The sequence below is a fragment of the Sorex fumeus genome, unplaced genomic scaffold (genome assembly GCF_029834395.1).
Source record: "Sorex fumeus unplaced genomic scaffold, SorFum_2.1 ptg000063l, whole genome shotgun sequence".
Lineage (NCBI taxonomy): Eukaryota > Metazoa > Chordata > Mammalia > Eulipotyphla > Soricidae > Sorex > Sorex fumeus.
The window spans coordinates 73,567,373-73,585,400 of NW_026606120.1; the positions used below are offsets into that span (position 1 = coordinate 73,567,373).

An 18,028-nucleotide genomic window follows, 5' to 3' on the forward strand; every position below is an offset into this window, starting at 1 on the left:
GCTGAGACTCCTCTTTCAAAAAAGGGTTTAGGATGTGGAAGTTGGGAATTCTTCAAGGGTACAGTGATCTCAAGGCAAGGACCACCTGGTCTTCACTTTCCTAAAGACAGGTTGGGGGTAGGGGGCCCCCATGTCTAGAGAAGGTCTAGACACGGGCTAAATAAAGAGAGGCTGTGTGTGTGTGTGTGTGTGTGTGTGTGTGTGTGTGTTTGGGGGTTGGGGGAGGGTGCTGAAACTCTTTAATTGTGTGGCCCAAGCCACGGAACAGCAGGTAGGGAGCTTGCCTTGCACACAGTAGACTCAGATTCCAGGCACCACGTATGGTCATTCAAGCCCTGCCTGGAGTGATCCCTGAGCACAGAGCTAGGAGTCAGACCTGAGCATCACTGGGTATGACCCCAAAATAAAACAGACTAATTTTGGATTCCTCCCAACGACCTGTTCCAGACCCCACCAGTCTCCCTTCACTCAGTTTCCCTTCTCTCCTCACCACACCTGGCTAAAGTGGCCCAAGAACTAAGATGCCCCTAGGCTATTTTCCCACTGCACTCTTGGCCTAGGGGTTTTGGGGGGTACAGCCACATGAGGAGATTGTTCAGGGATTACCATGTCTCTGCACTCAGGAATTAAGTCCTGGCGGTGCTCGGGGGGACCATATGGGACGCCAGACAGCGAGCCCGGGTTGGCCGCGTGCACGGCATGCACCCTCTCCGCTGGACCATGGCTCCCTTGGCCTTTGGGACACCCCAGCTGAACTAGAACTTGCAGGCGCAGCCGCCACTTCCGGCCCGAGGGCTTGGGGGTGGGGCTGCTGCGGGGGTGGGGCTTCGGGGGCGGGGCTTGCAGGCCGAGGCGCGTCCCGGTTGGCTCTCGGCGGCGGGCTCGGCGGCGGAAGTGGAGCCGCCGGGCGCTCCTCTTCCGCTTTTAGGCGCTGCTGGGACCGCAGAGCCGGACGGCGGTGGGGCCGGGATGAGCGGGGGCCGCGGCTGACATGGAGCAGGTGCGTTCTGGAGAAGTGGAACCGGGTGGTTGCACGGGGGATTTTGTGTTGCCGGCGTGTCTTGCCACACCCCGCCACCCCCGCGCCCGGTGTCCGTGCCGGGTTCCGTCCGACCCTTCCCACGCCTGCCGCGTCGCAGGTTCCGCCCCCTCCTGTGAGCGCACCGGACCCTGGCGGGCTCGAGAGGGACCTGGGCACGGGCGCGGGGTCGGGTCCCGGGCCGCCCTCCGGTGCCGCCCTCATCGCGGGGAGGGGAGGGCCAGGGCAGGGGCTGCTCTGCGGAGGGGTGCGGGTCTGCAGACGGAGGCGCGTCCCCGGGCTCTGCTGTCATCACGCCGCCCCGGCTTCCCCAAGAGAGGCCGCGAGTGACTTCCTAGATGACATCAGAAGGGCCCTTTGAAGTGTCTTTTCATGAGTTTGCTGTTGTTGTTTGTTTGTTTTTTGGGGGGTCACACCCGGCGATGCGCAGGGCTCATTCCTGGCTCTGCGCTCAGGGATCACTCCTGGCGGTGCTTGGGGGGTGGGGGCACCTTATGGGATGCTCGGGATGGAACCGTCAGCCACATGCAAGACGAGTGCCCTACCCGCTGTGCTATTTCTTCGGGCCCATCATCTTTCACGAGTTTTCAAGAGGTGAAAACTCTGAAACTGACATCCGTCGCACTTTCCTAATTAGCGTGGCTGGCCTGGACCTGCATCCCTCGTTGGCTTCCTCTGCATTTCCCCAAGCTCTTCCTATTGCCCTAACAGAAGGACCGTGTCAGTTTCCTCCTGCCCAGCCTCTCACCCTCCACCATGAGCCCATTGGGCAGCTCTGTTTCGGTCTGTTTAAGCTGGCCTTTTCTCCTGCAGACTCATCGGCTCTCAGGCCCCCTGTCCCCCACAGATCCCTGGGAATTGTCTCACCCTACTTTTCCTCCCTCAGTTTCCCCCTCCGAAAGGCGATCTATCCAGCTCACTCCCCGAACATGCTTCAACTTGGTCTTGCCCACAAATATCCCCCATCATGTGTTTCTTACTGGGACTGCATCAGCTTTCCAGTGTCTTCCAGCCACACGGACCTGCACTGTGACTTTTGTGATTCCTTTAAAACACAAGGTTAGGACCAGGTAGACTGTTCAAAAGGCTCGTGTACCTCCTTTCAGGAGCGAGGCCTAGGTTCCATCTCGGGCACCATGGATTTCTTAAGTACAACCACATATGGCACAAAAGCTCCCCCCCCCCAAAAAAAAAAGACACCAAATTCTTATGTAGACTCTTGATAGCTTCTTCCCCATTGCCTGTGGGAAAGTTGAGTCGAGGCGTAGTTCAGAGCTCCGTCATCTAGCTTGTCTTGTGTGTCTTCAGGAGTACTCTGAGGTCCAATAACCAGGCCCTGCAGGGTGCACTTCCCTACCTGGCAGCTTTAAGTCACCGGCCACCTCTCTGGTTTGCCAGGCTGCCTCTTCCGGTTCTTAAGTCTCAGCTCTGGCAGCATAAGCTCTGCACCCCTGCCCCATCTCCCAGACTCCCCGCACCCCTCTGTGTGCCTGTAGTGCCCCGTCTGTGGTGGTGTAGTAGAGAATGTAGTGAGCTCCCAAATCAGGCTGCTTGCACTCTGGTACTGTCTTTTTTTTTTTTTTTTTTTTAAGACCAAGGCTTATTCCTGGCTCTGCCTCAGGGGTCACTCCTCATGTGGCTCAGGAGATCATATGAGGTGCCAGGGACTGAACCTGGGCGACTCTGTGCAAGGTGGTGCCCTTCCTGCTGTACTATCTCTCTGGCCCTTGGCATAATTTCTTAAGCTGCTAGAGAATGGTTGAATTGGCTTCTTATTTTGTCGCAGAGCCCAAAGGTCTGGCTCTTTGTCAAGGTAGATATATCAAACAGAGATTCAAAAGGTGGAAAAGACCCAGCCCCCAAGGTCAGTCTGTGCCGGAAGTGAAGTGGAAATGAGTAAATTGACAGGGCCAGCCTTAATTCTGTGCCTGGTGCTTTGGGTACTCATGGGAGACAAAGGCCATGGGTGCTTTCCAGAGGGCCGACCAGTAGCAAGGGGCATCAGAAGAGAATTTGGGGCCACCAAAGAGAGGGGGGAGACTCAGAGTTGAGGGGCTGGGGCCGCTGGTGGCACTGGGGATGGAGCTCAGGCTCTCACACACTTATCACAGTTCTCTACACTAAAACCTTCTCCCTGGCTGTGAGCTGGGTGGGGCGTGGAGGGGGAGGGGGAGGACGGGAAGGCTTCCCCTGCTGAGGCCCGGCTTCCTGTCCTTGCTCAGCCATGACAGACGACTCCTTTGGGTTAGGAGCAGCCAGGGGCCATGCCCTGGGGAGGGAGGGACTGCCTGTGTTTGGGGGCTCACCCCTGGGCTAGACTCAGCGAGTACTGCCTGGGTGCTGGGCCTGGACCTTAGGCTGAGGCCGTCTTCTCTGCCTCATGGACTGACACTGATTCTTCATGATTGCTCAGATGCTTCTCGTCCCTGTGGCCTCCTGACCTCACTCGGTACAGCCAGGCAGATGCTTCCTGCCCTGGGAGCACGCATTCCTGTGTTCCTCCCAGAGAGCACTCATCCCGGCAGGCACATCACAGTGTCATGTCGGACTTCCCACTGCACCTGGAATGCCTGTTGGGGCTGGGGCTGGCAAGACCAAAATCCTGTTCAGTTTTTCTTTTTTCTTTTTGGGTCACACCCAGTGATGCACAGGGGTTACTCCTGGCTCATGCACTCAGGAATTACTCCTGGCAGTGCTCAGGGACCATATTGGATGCTGGGAATCAAACTTGGGTCAGCCGTGTGCAAGACAAACGCCCTACCCGCTGTTCTATCGCTCCAGCCCCCCTGTTCAGTCTTTTTCTTTTTGGTGCCAGGATTGAACTGAGAGCTTCACACATTCAAGGCCTGTGGTCTACTCCTGTCTTTTTCTCAACTCGTGTCTGTTCTTTGAGTGGTGGACCGTTGGCTCCATTTTACAGATGAGAAAGCTGAGACTCAGGGGAGGTAATGTCAAGTCACTCAACAGGATCATCAGAAACTAGTTTCTAGGCCAGGGAGATGCTCAGTGCACAGCATGAAGCACAGGCACCATGTGTGGGAGCCCCGGACTCCATCCTCAGTATCACATGGACCCATGAACATTGCTGGGTGTGGTTTCCTGCCCCCCCCCCCCAAGAACTTCCTCCTGGAGATCAGCGTGATAATCAGGGAGAGTGTTTGCCTTGCGTGTGATCGATCCGGGTTCGATCCCTGGTATCCCATATGGTCCCCTGACCCCTGAACAACACCAGGAGTAATACCTGAGTACAGAGCCAGAAGTAAGCCCTGAACATCACCAGGTGTGACCACCTCTCCCCACCCCCAAATGAAAGAAAGGAAAAACAAAACAAAACTTCCTTCTGTGCACAGGGACTTTTAGAAACTGTCTCAGGGCCTGCCACAAAGTAGACCAAGGGCCACGGAAGTACCTCACATGGTCAGCTATGAGCTTTTTTCTGCAGATCCTGACTTTGTCTGGCCAGGGATATGCTGGGGGCGGGGGTGTGCCCTGCACTCAGCCCCTCCAGTGGTGGAGAGGTGAGGACTGCCCATGTCTACTGGAAGAGGACCCGTGAGAACCTGACCTCCTGGTCCCACATTTTACAAAGAGCATGAAAGGGTGGGAGGGCCCTGACGCCCCAGCCCCTGGGTGGCCAGAAGTCCTGGAATCATACTGTGGGGCGCCCTGATGCTTTTGGAGGCCTGAAAAGTGTGTTTTGGGGGCTAGGAGCACAGAGCAGATCTCAGATCTCAGTCAGGGAGTTTTCCAGTAGCACTTCCCCAGTTGGTGGGGGTGGGGGGGGGCCTGCATGCAGCGATGCTATGGCTTCTCTTTTGATTTGACACTTCTCTTTCCACTTCCCCTAAGGAAAGAAGAAATGGACCCTGCTGCCCTTCTAAGATCTTATTTGTCAATTGCTGCCACGTGCTTCCCTGTCTCTGTCTCTGTCTCTGTCTCTGTCTTGGTTGAGTGCTATACTTCTGATCTTCTACTTCCTGCCCCTGACACGCCTCTCTTTAAACTCCTCCTTCCCCAGGGACCATCGCAGACCCTCTGGGCGGGGTGTGTGTGTATGTGTGAATGAATGAGAGATGTGTGAAAGAGAGAGGGGAGGGGAGAGGATGAGCCCCGTAAGCATCTGTGGGAACCTGAGGCAGTGGCCAGAGGCTGTACCTCCTCTTGGGCCGAGTGCTCCGCTGGTCACATCAGCCACTGGGCCCCTCAATTGTGGGACTAACCACTGAACAGGCAAAGCACTGCATATGAGTTATTTCTAGTTTTTTTTTTCTGTAGTTCTGCAAGGTGGACAGAGGTATTCTAGAATACCTAGAGGTATTCTAGGGATTTGGTCAAAGGCACAGAACCGGATAGAAATTACTTCAAGGGGAGGGGCAGAGAGGTAATACAGTGGGTAAGGTGCTTGCTTTGTGGGCAGCTGATTCTGGTTCAATCCCTAGCACGGCATAAGGTCCCCCAAGCCTTGCCAGGAATGATCCATGTTGCCCCCTAAAGCAAAAAAGGCAAAAAAGTTTTGTAGGGGTTGGAGAGGAGGTTTTGCAAGCAGAGCCCAGGCTGCCAGGGGACCCAGGTTCTGATTGGTGAGAGGCCTGGGGCCGTGTCACTCGCTTTGGACTTTTGACTCGAGGTCCAAAACTAGACTTGGAACTCAGACCCTGTTCCCGGTTCCTGGGTGGGCATTAGGACCCATAGACACAGACTTCCAAGCCATTGCCATGGTCACTCACCAGGACCTGGCCCTCTGGGCCTCTGGTAGGACGAGGAGACTGAGTGTAGCTGGACTATAGCGTTGAAGGAGGAAGTGCTGAGCTCGGGCTGGGTGCCAGCTGGCCTCTGAGGAGGGTGGTTTCCCTGTCAGAACAAGGCTCTGTGGAAGGCCCTGGGGGAGGACGATCCCGGGGCAAGGCCATGGTCAGTGGGAAAGGCCAGGGACAGTGAGGGGTTTGCGGAACCCCTTTCCTGCAGTCTTGCCGTCCAGGGCATTCAGTGAACCCCGAGGCTCGGAGTGGGGTTGAGATGCTGGAGGAGGGCGGGTGCCCAGGAATGTTGCTCCCCTCACCCGTGGCAAGGCTGGTGGCTGACCCTGATGCACACAGAGCCCCTCACTGGAGGTGGATGACCACATGGCGGGTTTCCCCGGTGTCTTCCGGGAGCCCCAAGGGTATGGGCCTGGAGCCATGAGCAAGCACTGGGAGGCCACAAATCCTGAGGAAATAAGTACACACGGAGCAGGGTGGGGAGGTGGAGGGAGGGGTTGGCAGAGTCCTGGGAAGGTCTGTCCCCAGAAAGACTTATTTTCATAGGGTTCAGAAGGAAGTGGTCTCTGGACCAAGGGCTCAGACTGTGAGGAGGCGGGTGCAAGGGCCCTGGGGTACATCCAAGGAGCAGAGGGGCAGGGAGGCTCCAGCAGAGGGTTTTGAAAGAGGCTGGGGGAAGAAGAGGCTTGTAGGGGGTCAGGGTGAAGACTGGCCTTTGTTGAGCAAGGTGAAATCCATGGGAGGCTGGGGCTCAGAGAGGTATGGGCTGACGTTTCCCGGGTGCTTCTGGCCACTGTGTTGAGAACAGCCTGAGGGCGGGTGCCCAAAGGTCAGGTGAGGGGTGTTGGCTCCTACCTGGTAGAGCGTGCTGGCCATGCCTACCCCTCCTGGCCACGCCCATGTCCCCACAGCGTCTCTGCCCTCCCCGTCTGTGCCTTCTTGGTGAACCTGGCATTGATGGGGCTGACCCAGAACAACCCCTGCCCTGGCCCAAACCATTTCCCAGGGACAGAAAAGGGATTTCCCACCATCCTTAGACGTTTCAGGGAAATGGGGCCGCTGCTCTCATTTTACAGAGGAGAAGACCAAGACCAGGGCCCAAGTGACTAGTGAAGCGTGAGTCCAAGGGTGGGACCTTTTCCCCAGGGGGAGCCCAGTTCATTCTTGGCATCAATGATTCTCACTTGGTGGTGCCAGACACTGTTCTTGGCATTTGGCATGCCTCACCGCAGCCTTTGATGCCGGGCCAGGGTCTGATCACCGCTCCGTGATCGACAGAGGCAGCTCTCAGGCTGCCTGTGGAGAGGAGGGTGTTGTTGGTGGCGTGGCCCCTTTGCGGGGCCAGGAGTCTCCGCTGGGAAGCACAGGCAGAGCTGCCCGGGTGACTGGGGTGTGACTGGGGAGTGGGGCCTGGACCCAAAGTGGGAAGAGCCTCTGCCCCCCCCCCCCCCCCCCCGCCCGAGCGAGCATAAGGGGCCAGGACCGCCCCTTGGAATTCACCTGTGTTGGGCCGGAGCGACCTGGTCTGTTCCACACAGAGATGAGAACGCATGATTAAGGGCCGAGCGCTTGCTGTGGGTCGCTGGTGGGTGAAGTGTGGTGCGGAGGCCTTCCTGGCGGTCACCGGGCACCGTGGGGCAGCCCCTTCACCCCCCAAGCACGCACTCGGCCGCCCTGTTTCCCGCTCACCTGACCTGCCTCCTCAGCTCCTTGTTCTACCTCAGCCTTGGCCCCACACCTGCCAAGTTCCCTCCCGACACTTAGGCCGTCGTGTGCCTTTGTCGCGGGGACATAAGGGCCAGAGACTCTCCCCAGGCTCTGCGTGCAGGAGGCCCGAGTGCAGCCCTCAGCAGTGCCCAGAGCGACCCCTGAGCACCAAGCTCTGAGCAGCACTGCTGGGTGTGGCCCCCAAAGCAAAACTAAAACCCCAGATCTCCCCCGAAAAATTCTAAGAGGGGCTGGAGCAATAGCACAGCGGGTAGGGCATTTGGCTTGCTCGCGGCTGACCTGTGTTCAATTCCTGACATCCCATATGGTCTCCCGAGCACCACCAGGAGTAATTCCTGAGTGCAGAGCCAGGAGTAACCCCTGAGCATTGACAGGTGTGACCCAAAAAGCCAAAAGAAAAAATAATATATATATATATGAAATCCCAAATGTTGGGGCTGGAATAGAGTGCAGTGGGGAGGGAGTTTGACTTGTATGGGCCACCTCTGGTTCCATGCATGGTGCCACATAAGGTCCCCCAGCCCAACCTCGGCAGGAGTGATCCCTGAGTAGAGGCAGGAGGAAGTGGTGCTGGGTGTCGCCCGGAAGACAAAAATGAAAACAAAGGAACTCAAAGCTTGTCTGGAGTCTGGTTCCTGCAGTGCTGGTGTTCCGGAAGGACTCTGGCTGCTGCCTCTGTTTCCTGTCCCGGAGGTGTCGCCTCAGAATCCTGCGCCCCTCAGCTCCTGCCCCTCTCTCCCCTTTGTCCCCGAGTCCTGCGCACCCCTGCCCTCCACCTCTGCCCACGTGGCAGCCCTGCGCCCCTGCAGACAGCCAGGCCCATCCCCCCCACATGCTCTTCTAACACTGCCCGAGTGCTGGGGTACTGGTGGAGGGGGGCGGGTGCAGGGGTGGGGGTTGGCGGGGGGGGGGTGCTGTGCCCAGGGGTCGGGGGCGACCTCTGCGTGCAGCCACCTCCCAGCCCTCATTCTCCCCTGCCCTCATCTAGATGGTGGTGGGCACGGTGGGTGGGGCGGCAGGCAGCATTTTGGGCAAGGGGGCCTTGAGGGTGCAGAAGGCTGACGTGGGGGAGGGGGTCTTTGTGCCACCACCACCAGTCTGTTCCCAGCTTTCTGCCTCTTCACACAGGCTCCCAGGAAGTTGCCACTTACATTCTTGTCCTCACAGAAGGGCTTTTTGTGAAAGGCTGAGCTGCTCCGCTCCCCTCGCCCCCAGAGAGGCTGAGGCTTGGTGGGAAGGAGGCGCCTGGCCTGGGCCGGGGTTCCGGCTGCTGTCCTGCCCGCACTGCCTGGCCTGCCCTGAGCCCTGGGGGCTCCTGCACCCCTGTGTCTGAAGCTCCGTGGCGCCCCCCCACACACACACACCTCTGCTTTCAGCCCCCGGTCCCTGTCTCTCACCTCCCAGGGACGTCTGGGCGTGTGAGAGTCGCTGCACCACCTCACACGGGGGGCATCACACCCAGGCTGTTGCCCCACCCCAGACCCCAGAGGGACAGACCGCACAGGAGCTGGCTTGGGGGGATTTGCAGCCCCCCCCCCCAACTGGTAGACAGAGGGAGGAGGGGGAGAGGGAGAGACAATGGGATTCAGTGGGCAGGAGGGGGCGGCAGTGGGTGAGTGCAGACAGGAAGAGGAGATGGAGAGGGGACTGTAGGACTCAGGAAGCCAGCACAGGGGACTGGGGGTGGTGGGGCGCTGAGGTGCAGGCGCCAGGCCTGCTGACCCTCGGCCGGGCCCCCCACCTGGCTCGCCCTCCAGAGCTGGGCTCTTCACGACCTGCTGAAGGCACTTGTCACCCCAAGAGTGTGGGACTTGGGGGTGGCCTCAGCCGGTGCCTCCACTGAACCCTTAGCTCCTGTGTGGGGGCAGGGGTCTGCACAGGGGCGTGGAGGGCCAGCAGGCTTGTTCGAAACCTCCTGCTGGCCCTGTGTGGCCCCGGTAGGGCATCCAGAGCTTTGGAGGGGACAGCGAGTCGGACCGAAGTCAGAGCTGGTTTCCCCAGGACTAAGGACAAACATCTAGAGCTGCTGTCCTCTCCCCACGACCCGATAAGCTCCGGGACCTCAGGGCGGGGCCCAGAAGCTCAGCCTCGTGCTGAGGCCCTGCCCGTGTCACCTCCCTTTCCTCCAGGGCACAGCCAGCCTGGGGGTGCTGGGCTCTGCCGCCCACCTGCCCCGTGCAGAGCCCCACCTGTGGGCCACCCGGCCCCAGACCAGAACCAGAGCCCAGAGACTCAGAGATCCCCGAAGGCCCGCCAGAGACAGGGTTGGGGGCGCCCTGGAAGAGAGGACCCAGGAGAGGCCTTCTGAGCCCAGGGGAGGGCTGGAAGGGGTGGGAGGCCCGTGTGTGGGGAGAGCCTGGGGTGAGAACCCTGGGCAGAGCAGCACATGGGGTGCTCTGGGGAATGGCGGGGGCTGGCCTGGGTGTGGGGAGGCCTCCCTGGCTGGCGGCTGGGCCTGAGGTGGGTGGGATGGATGAGAGGGAAGCGACCGAGATGTCCTCTCTCCAGGGCCGCCTAGGAAGTCCCTCCCAGTTACCATGGATGGGGTGGGAGGGTAGGCTGGTCACTGAGAGGGAATGTGGCTTTGTGCTGGGAACAAAGAACAGAGCTTGGGGCCCTGCTAGGAGGGGGGTGGGGGTGCAGGCCCAGAGGCTGTTGACAATCAGGGCTGAGCTGGGCAGGCCTTGGGCCTTTGGCGGGGCAGGGGAGGGCAGTGGGAGGGACAGTGCCCCCACAGCCCGGAAGTCGGGGCACCCCGGGAAGTAGAGGGAGAGTTTGGGCAGAGAAGAGGGGGTGGGGGGTCGGGGGAGTCAGGTACCTGGAGCTGGTGAGCGGGTTGGCTGCCGCGCCCCCTGACCCTGCGCCCATCACCCGCAGCCCTGTCGCTGAGCCTGGCCCGCCCGCCCGGAGCGGCCCTCCAGGATGAGCAAGCTGCCCGGGGAGCTGGCCCGAGACCTGGAGCGCAGCCTGCCCGCCGTGGCCTCCCTGGGCTCGTCTCTGTCGCACAGCCAGAGCCTGTCCTCGCACTTCCTCCCTCCACCGCCCGAGAAGCGCAGCGCCATCTCCGACGTCCGCCGCACCTTCTGCCTCTTCGTCACCTTCGACCTGCTCTTCATCTCCCTGCTCTGGATCATTGAGCTGAACGTGAGTAGGGGCAGCAGACGGGTGAGGCGCCTGGGCCTCACTTCCCCCAGGCCAGCCATCCCGGAGAAGGAGCCTAGAGGAGGGAGGGCTGGCCCGTCTTTTTTTTTTTTTTTTTTCCTTTTTGGGTTACACCTGGAGATGCACAGGGGTTGCTCCTGGCTCTGCACTCAGGAATTACTCCTGGCAGTGCTCAGGGGACCATATGGGATGCTGGGAATCGAACCCGGGTCAGCCATGTGCAAGGCAAAGGCCCTACCCGCTCCAGCCCCAGTTCAGTCTTGAGTGCAGATTGCACCCAGATGCCATCTCCCCGCCCCACACTCCTCACCTATGCCCCAAATTGCCCCCTAGTGGACACTCATGAGCACCGCGGGGCTCTGGTTGCAGGAATGCCTCTGCCTGCCTGCCTGCCTGCCTGCCTGCCTGTCTCTCTCTCTCTCTCTCTCTCTCTCTCTCTCTGTCATTTTTGTGCCACACCCAGAGGTGCTCAGGGATCACTCCTGGAGGGCTTCGGGGACCATATGGGTGCCAGGGATGGATCCTGGGTCGACCGCGTGTAGGCAGCGTCCTACGTGCTCCGGGCCCCAACATCTGTCTCTCTTTGGTCTGGTTTGGTTTCAGAGGTCACACCTGGCTGTAACTTAGGGGTTGCTGCCGGCGGTGCCCAAGGGACCAGGCAGCCCAGGCACAGGAGCCAGGGGTCCTGCCGTGAAGCCTGCTAGGTCTCCCTCCCACTCTCAGCATCCCTTTGTGGTCAGCGTGCCTATCCCATGTCCCCCCTCAGAGATCATGGTGCCAGGAGGCTCCTCTTCCTGGGTGCTGTCCTCCCTTCTGACACCCTTTTTCTCCTGAGGAGTCAAGCTGCCTCTATGGCGCCCTTGGGCCAGGCCTGGGGTCCAGCGCAGGTGTCAGATGGTGGGAGCAGGCTGCGCCCGCTTGCCGCACTGGCTGACCTCTCTGTCAGCGTGATGGATTCCACCCATTAGACATAAACCCAATCTAGCCAGTGGCCACCTGGGGCTCTGTCTGCCTCCACGGCCGGCCGGGAAGATGGAGCACCTCGTGGTGGGAGGGAGAGGAACAGTGTGAGGCCGCCACTGGCTCCCCTCCAGCCTTGTCCCCCCCCCCCCTCCCCGCGCTTCTAGCTGTCCTGGGGGCTCAGGGCACTTCCTTGGGGGTGGCTTCACCTCTCAGTCACGCTACTCAGCTTCGCACAGCCCTGGGGGGGGGGGGTGGTGAGGCGCAGCCCTGGGGCTGGGGTTCTTCCTGTGAGCCGCCCTCTGCTCTGCTTCCCCAGACCAACACCGGCATCCGGAAGAGCCTGGAGCAGGAGATCATCTACTACAAGTTCAAGACCTCCTTCTTTGACATCTTTGTGAGTGGGGCTGGGCCTGCAGGGTGCATGGGGGCAGGGGCAGCCTGGCTCTCTGCATCTGCCACGTCCATATGAGGCGGCGGGGGGGGGGGTGGGGGGGGGTGGGGGGGGGTGGGGGGGGGGGGCGTTCAACTCCCTCCTTCTGAGATCCCCAAGTCTGGAATAGGGCAGACCAGGTCCTGTTTCAGGTTGCCCCTTCAGCAGGCGCTGAAGGCCCCCCCACCCTGCGCCCCCTGCCCCAGCGAGCAGGATAAGGGGAGGCCCACCTGCTGTGGGGTTGGGGGCATTGGCTTGTCTGTGGTGCCCCCCGCCCCAGGTCCTGGCCTTCTTCCGCTTCTCGGGACTGCTCCTGGGTTACGCCGTGCTGCGGCTCCGCCACTGGTGGGTGATTGCGGTAGGTGCCCCTTCCGGCAGCGGGTGGGGGCTCGGGGCGCTGGAGGGGGACTCCCCGCCCCAGCCGTCCTCCCTCTGCTCCTCCCCTCCCGGGCAGGTCACCACGCTGGTGTCTAGCGCCTTCCTCATAGTCAAGGTCATCCTCTCGGAGGTCAGTGGCTCAGGCCTGGCTGGTCGGGTGGGCTTCGAGCCCAAGGGATGGGCTGCTCCTCCCAAGGGTTTTCTCCGATTGCTATCACGTGGGGGGGGAGGGGGAGAGAACGCTGGCCTCTGATATCTGCAAGGTCTCCCCGCTTTCTTCCCCGAGACCCCAAGAGAGGAGCCCTTGCACCCCGTCCGCCTCCCTCTCCCCTGCTGCACCTCTGTGCCCGCGGCCCTCACCACACACACACACACACACACACACACACACGGTGGGGATGGGGGGCTCCTGGGGGCCTCTGCGTGGCGCTCAGCCCCTGCCCTCCACAGCTGCTCAGCAAAGGGGCTTTCGGCTACCTGCTGCCCATTGCCTCCTTCGTCCTTGCCTGGCTGGAGACCTGGTTCCTGGACTTCAAGGTCCTGCCCCAGGAAGCCGAGGAGGAGCGATGTGAGTGCGGGGCGGGGGGGAGGGTGCGGGGAGCCTGGCGGGAAGGAGCGCCACCCCCCCCCCCCCCAGCCCCTCTCGGGACTGAGTTTTTCTGTCTGCCCCTCCCCAGGGTATCTTGCGGCCCAGGCTGCTGTTGCCAGTGGACCCCTCCTCTTTTCGGGGGCACTGTCCGAGGGCCAGTTCTATTCACCCCCCGAGTCCTTTGCAGGTAAGAGCTCGGGACAGGAGCTGCCTTTGGGGCGGGCGGGGGTCGGCTGCATGAGGAGCGGGTAGGCCGGGTCTGTTCTCTCTGTTCCTCCTCTCAGCTCCCTAGGGAGAGCCAACCCCCTCTCCCACACGCATAGTCACCCCCGCATCCTGGCGCTCGGCACCGCACCCCTCTGCCTCCCACACTCTCCGCCCCTCCCCATTGTCATCTGCTTCTTTCCTGCAGGGTCTGACGATGACTCAGATGAGGATGGTGCAGGGAGGAAGAGCTTCTCGGCTCAGGTACCTGCCGTAGCGGACCCCCGGGAGACCTGCCAGCCCCGGGGCCCCTGGCAGCCTCGGGGCCGGTCAGTGTCCATCTGAGCATTGGCCCTCTCCCCTGTATCTGTCTTGTGCCTGGGAACCCCTCAGGACCTGCACCCCTGAGCCATGTCTGGTGGGGTCCAGGCACCCCAGACCTCCCCCTGGCCACTCAGGCCTGGGCTGCCTTTGCTGCTTCCTGGGCAGAACCTGACCCCAGGGACCAGCGGCTGTGACCCTGCATCCTCCTGCCCCACAGGAGCGGGAGTACATCCGCCAGGGCAAGGAGGCCATGGCCGTGGTGGACCAGATCTTAGCCCAGGAGGAGAACTGGAAGTTTGAGAAGAACAATGTAAGCTGCCATTGTGTGGACGCGCCCTGGGTTCCAGCTCCAGCATCCGTATCCCCATGCGTGGCGTGCGCACAGCCTCTCCGACGTGTGCACATACGCCGGCACGCTCATACACGAGCACACGGACACGTGCTCACAGGCGCACAATGTGAAGAAGCATTTCTGCCCCCTCAGCTCTGGCAGTCGGGGTTTCACTCCCTCTTAAGAGGCCTGAGAAATCAGGCCAAGAAGGGTCCGGCGGGGCAGGGCGGGGTGGGGGTGCTGGGACCTTAGGGCCGCCCTGTTGCATGTTCCTGCTCCCGCTGCTCGCCTCTCTGCTCCTCTGCGCCCTCCCGGACTCTGAAGGGGAAGCCGGTTCTGTCCGGGCCTGGTGTTGTGTTTCCTGATCAGAACAGCATTATCAGAGGAGATTGCAGGGCGGGTGGCGGGGCAGCCTGCCCAGGCCCTGCCCGGCTCGGGACGCGCCTCTCCGTGCCTGCAGCTGTGCCCGGCGCGTCCCTCCTCGCTGGCCCTCTGTCAGAGCCACCGTCTGTGCCGGCTCCTCAAATATCCCCGCACTCCCTGAGCTGTCCCCCTGAGCTGCTCAGACCCGGCCTGTGGGTCACCGCCAGCCCCCGCCCACCTCCCCCCTCCTGTCCCTGTCACAGGAATACGGGGACACCGTGTCCACCATTGAGGTTCCCTTTCATGGAAAGACATTCATTCTGAAGGTGAGTGAGGGCAATGTGTGTCCTGGAGCCGCTGGCGGGGGCCCGGGCCTCTGGCAGGTTTCTCCACATCCCAGGGCAGGGCCGGGGTGCTGTGGCTCACTGCCTCCACCCAGCCCTGTCGCCGCCCCCCACCCCCACCCCCAGACCTTCCTGCCATGCCCCGCGGAGCTGGTGTACCAGGAGGTGATCCTGCAGCCAGAGCGGATGGTACTCTGGAACAAGACGGTGACTGCCTGCCAGGTGAGGAGGGCCAGGGCACCCCTCTGCCCCAGCATCAGCCCCCAGCCCCCAGCTCCTGGCCTTGAACTGCACAAGGCCTGGTGCAGGGGCTGATGCTTTTCGTTGTGGAAGTAGCTTTCAGCATCAGGATGTGGGCACAGGTGGGGCTGGAACCTGGGTCTGGGGTCCCTGGGGATGGGCTGCCCCTCATGCACCCCTGCTGGCCGCAGATCCTTCAGCGAGTGGAAGACAACACGCTCATCTCCTACGATGTGTCTGCAGGGGCCGCGGGCGGAGTGGTCTCCCCCAGGTGAGCGCCCCACGGGCCCGGGCTGGCCAACAGGACTCCTGCCTGGCAGGCAGCCCCTCATCTGACCCCATCCCTAGGGACTTCGTGAATGTCCGCCGCATTGAGCGGCGCCGAGACCGGTATCTGTCGTCGGGCATTGCCACCACCCACGGCGCCAAGCCCCCAACGCACAAATACGTTAGGTGAGCCCACGGTGTGTGCAGTCCTGGGGCCCTACCTTCATCCTCCTCTCCCTGTCCCGCCCTGCCCTGCCTTCCCCCCGACACTGAGAAGTCTCCTGAGGGAAAGGTGGGATGCCCTTTACCTGCCTCCCAGCCTGCCACTCTGGGAAGCAGGCAGGGTCCACTCTGCAGCTTCCTCGCCAGGGAGTAGGCGCAGGGGGGCTGCCCACAGGGCCTTCCCGGCTCGACCTCCAGAGTGGATCTCACCTTGTGCCCTCTGGGAAAGTGGGGGGTCCCAACCCCTGGGGACTTGAGCCAAAGTGCCAAGTTGGGGGCACTTCTGGGACCCTGTCCCCAATGCTCTCTCCACTCAGGGGCGAGAACGGTCCTGGAGGCTTTGTCGTGCTCAAGTCGGCCAACAACCCCCGGGTGTGCACCTTCATCTGGATCCTGAACACAGACCTCAAGGTGGGCGACCCAGCCCCCGCCCCTCCTTGCTCTCCCCACCCAGCATCACCCAGGCTCCTCCCTGAACTTGCTCCTTTGAGTTGTGGGTTTTGGGGCCACTCCCAGTGGTGCTCAGGGGACCAAGTAGTGCCGGGGACCAGATCCAGGGCAGCCACATGCAGAACTGGTGCTCGAGCCCTCTGAGCCATCTCTGGGTCCCCTGCCCTGTCTCCTACCTCTGGCTCGGAAGGCCCCCAAGGGGTGGCTGGCTGCAGATCCGGCCCCTCGAGGGTCTGGCTGGCTGGCGCCAGGCCCTAGATACCAGCAGTGGGTTCTTCCCACCAAGGGAGTGGGGCTGGCCATGGCTGCATTCTGGGTGGAGGGTCCCCCTGCTGGTGGCAGGACCCCTGGCATCTCTCCCTTCTCCCCCAGGGCCGCCTGCCCCGGTACCTCATCCACCAGAGCCTCGCTGCCACCATGTTCGAATTCGCCTTTCACCTGCGGCAGCGCATCAGCGAGCTGGGGGCCCGGGCGTGAGCGCGCCCCTCGCCACCCTGCAGGCCAGGGTCCTGTTGCCGCAGCCTCGAGGTCGAGCAGAGCTAGCTGGGCGTCTGCTGCCTGCCACAGCGGGCCTGGCCTGACTGGGGAGGGAGCGGCCTCTCCGCCTGGCGGCCTGTGTGCCCTGGGGCCCGGCCAGGGAGGGCTCTGTCCTGCTGCAGCGCCCACAGTGCCTGCCTCCTGGAGACCCGCTGCCCCTGACCAGCCTCGGGCCCGTCTGGAACGGGAGCCTGAGACTTGGGGGCGGGCGGGGCCCAGGCAGGCCCGCTGGTCTCTGGTGAGGGCACCAGAGACGCTTCATTCACCTGCTCTCATCATTTTTTAGACATCAGGGGTCCGGGACCTTTTCCCACATGCCCTTGCTGGGGAAGAGGCTGGGGGCTGGGGCTGGCAGGAAACTGCTGCACCCAGCTTCTCCCTGCCCCAGGGCCCCAGGGGGACCTTTGTAATTTGAGCCAATTAAAAAAAATGAACTCACAGAAAAGTGGCCCCACCTGTCTTGCCTCTTGGGGGGAAGGACGGCACCCCATGGGGCAGAGGGGAATGAAGGGGCCTCCAGCACCCTCTCATGCCCCTTCGGGCCAAAGAGCTGCGCACTGTGGGTCTCCCCAAAAGTCCTGCAAGCCTGGGGTCCCTGGCCTTGCTGGGCTTCAGATTCTGTTCTTGGACAGGTCCACTCTCAGCAGTGCCACGCATTGAACCCGGGGTGCAGGCCAGGTGTGTGCTCTAACCTCTGAGCTATTGCGCAGTCCAGGGGCTGGTCCAGTTGGACAAAGGACTGGTCAGGCCCCAAAGGGGGCTGATCGGGTCAGGGACTTAAGCCAGCATCTGCCATGGCCAGAGCAGGCCGAGGCCTTGACAAGGTGCCCAGGCCCAGGGACCCAGAGCACAGAGGGTCAGATACAGGGCAGGCATCATCTTTCCCCGGTGCACTTAGTTTCATTTATTTCTTTACTATTCTGGGGTTTGTATCACTCCCGGCATGCTCAGAGGTTACTCCTGGCTCTGCACTCAGGAATTACTCCTAATGGTGCTCAGAGGACCATACGGGATGCCGGGGATCAAACCTGGGTCGGCCGTGTGCAAGACAAGCTCCCTACCCACTATCACTCCGGCTCTTGCCCCATGCACTTAGGGTACCCCAGAAAGGGTAGGGGTGTTCTAGGGGTCGTGCCCTGGGCACACCCACATCTCTGAGCCCCGTTTCCCATCCCCGGAGCTCTTCTGGTTATCCTCTCAGGGCCAGCGGCCTGCTGGAGGCCGGGTGGGGCAGGGCCACCATGACTCACTCCCGGGGCCCTGCCTCTCATCTCCATTTCCCGGGGGCCCGGGGGGAAGCTGGGGCCCTCATGCCTGACTGGCCTTCCATGGGAGAACACTTCTCTGGAACCCAGCTATGGGAAAGGAGCACCAGGCAGAGCTGGGCCAGAGTCCACATCAGCGTCCCCTCGCCCTGCCAGGGTCCCTGGCCGGAGTCAGCATCCCCGCGCCCGGCTGGCCCCTAGCTCCAGGCTGGTCCTTCTAGAACAGATGTATTTGCCCCATCCTTTCTGCGGGGGGGGCTGCACGGGGGCTTGCCCTTGTGCCTAGCGCAGAGGAGAGTAGAGGCGGCATCCCTGCGGCCTGCAACGGAGCCCGAAGGGGCTTGGGTTCCTGCGGCTTCTGTTTACAGACCAAGCGCTGTCCTTCCACGGGTAAGGAATGGCTGGGGCAGAGGGCCAGGACCAGGGTGGCACGAG

General features: G+C 61.7%; 1 protein-coding gene across 1 annotated transcript; it reads left to right on the plus strand.

The window, feature by feature from the left end:
* Positions 1–879: 879 nt before the first annotated feature.
* STARD3 (StAR related lipid transfer domain containing 3) lies at positions 880–16,743 on the plus strand. Its single transcript, XM_056127941.1, has 15 exons — positions 880–1,000; positions 10,402–10,668; positions 11,966–12,043; positions 12,360–12,437; positions 12,534–12,587; positions 12,908–13,025; positions 13,135–13,233; positions 13,459–13,514; positions 13,792–13,884; positions 14,532–14,594; positions 14,739–14,834; positions 15,044–15,123; positions 15,201–15,305; positions 15,659–15,752; positions 16,164–16,743. Exons 2-15 carry the CDS (start codon positions 10,447–10,449, stop codon positions 16,266–16,268), a joined length of 1,341 nt encoding a protein of 446 aa, XP_055983916.1. The 5' UTR covers positions 880–1,000; positions 10,402–10,446; the 3' UTR covers positions 16,269–16,743.
* Positions 16,744–18,028: the final 1,285 nt, after the last annotated feature.

Excerpts from the sequence above, each read along its gene's own strand:
- STARD3 (XM_056127941.1), top strand. The coding sequence starts at position 10,447 with ATGAGCAAGCTGCCCGGGGAGCTGGCCCGAGACCTGGAGCGCAGCCTG. Across the intron at positions 12,588-12,907 it reads TCAAGGTCATCCTCTCGGAG|CTGCTCAGCAAAGGGGCTTT; the intron begins GTCAGTGGCTCA and ends TGCCCTCCACAG. Across the intron at positions 13,234-13,458 it reads ACCCCCCGAGTCCTTTGCAG|GGTCTGACGATGACTCAGAT; the intron begins GTAAGAGCTCGG and ends TCTTTCCTGCAG.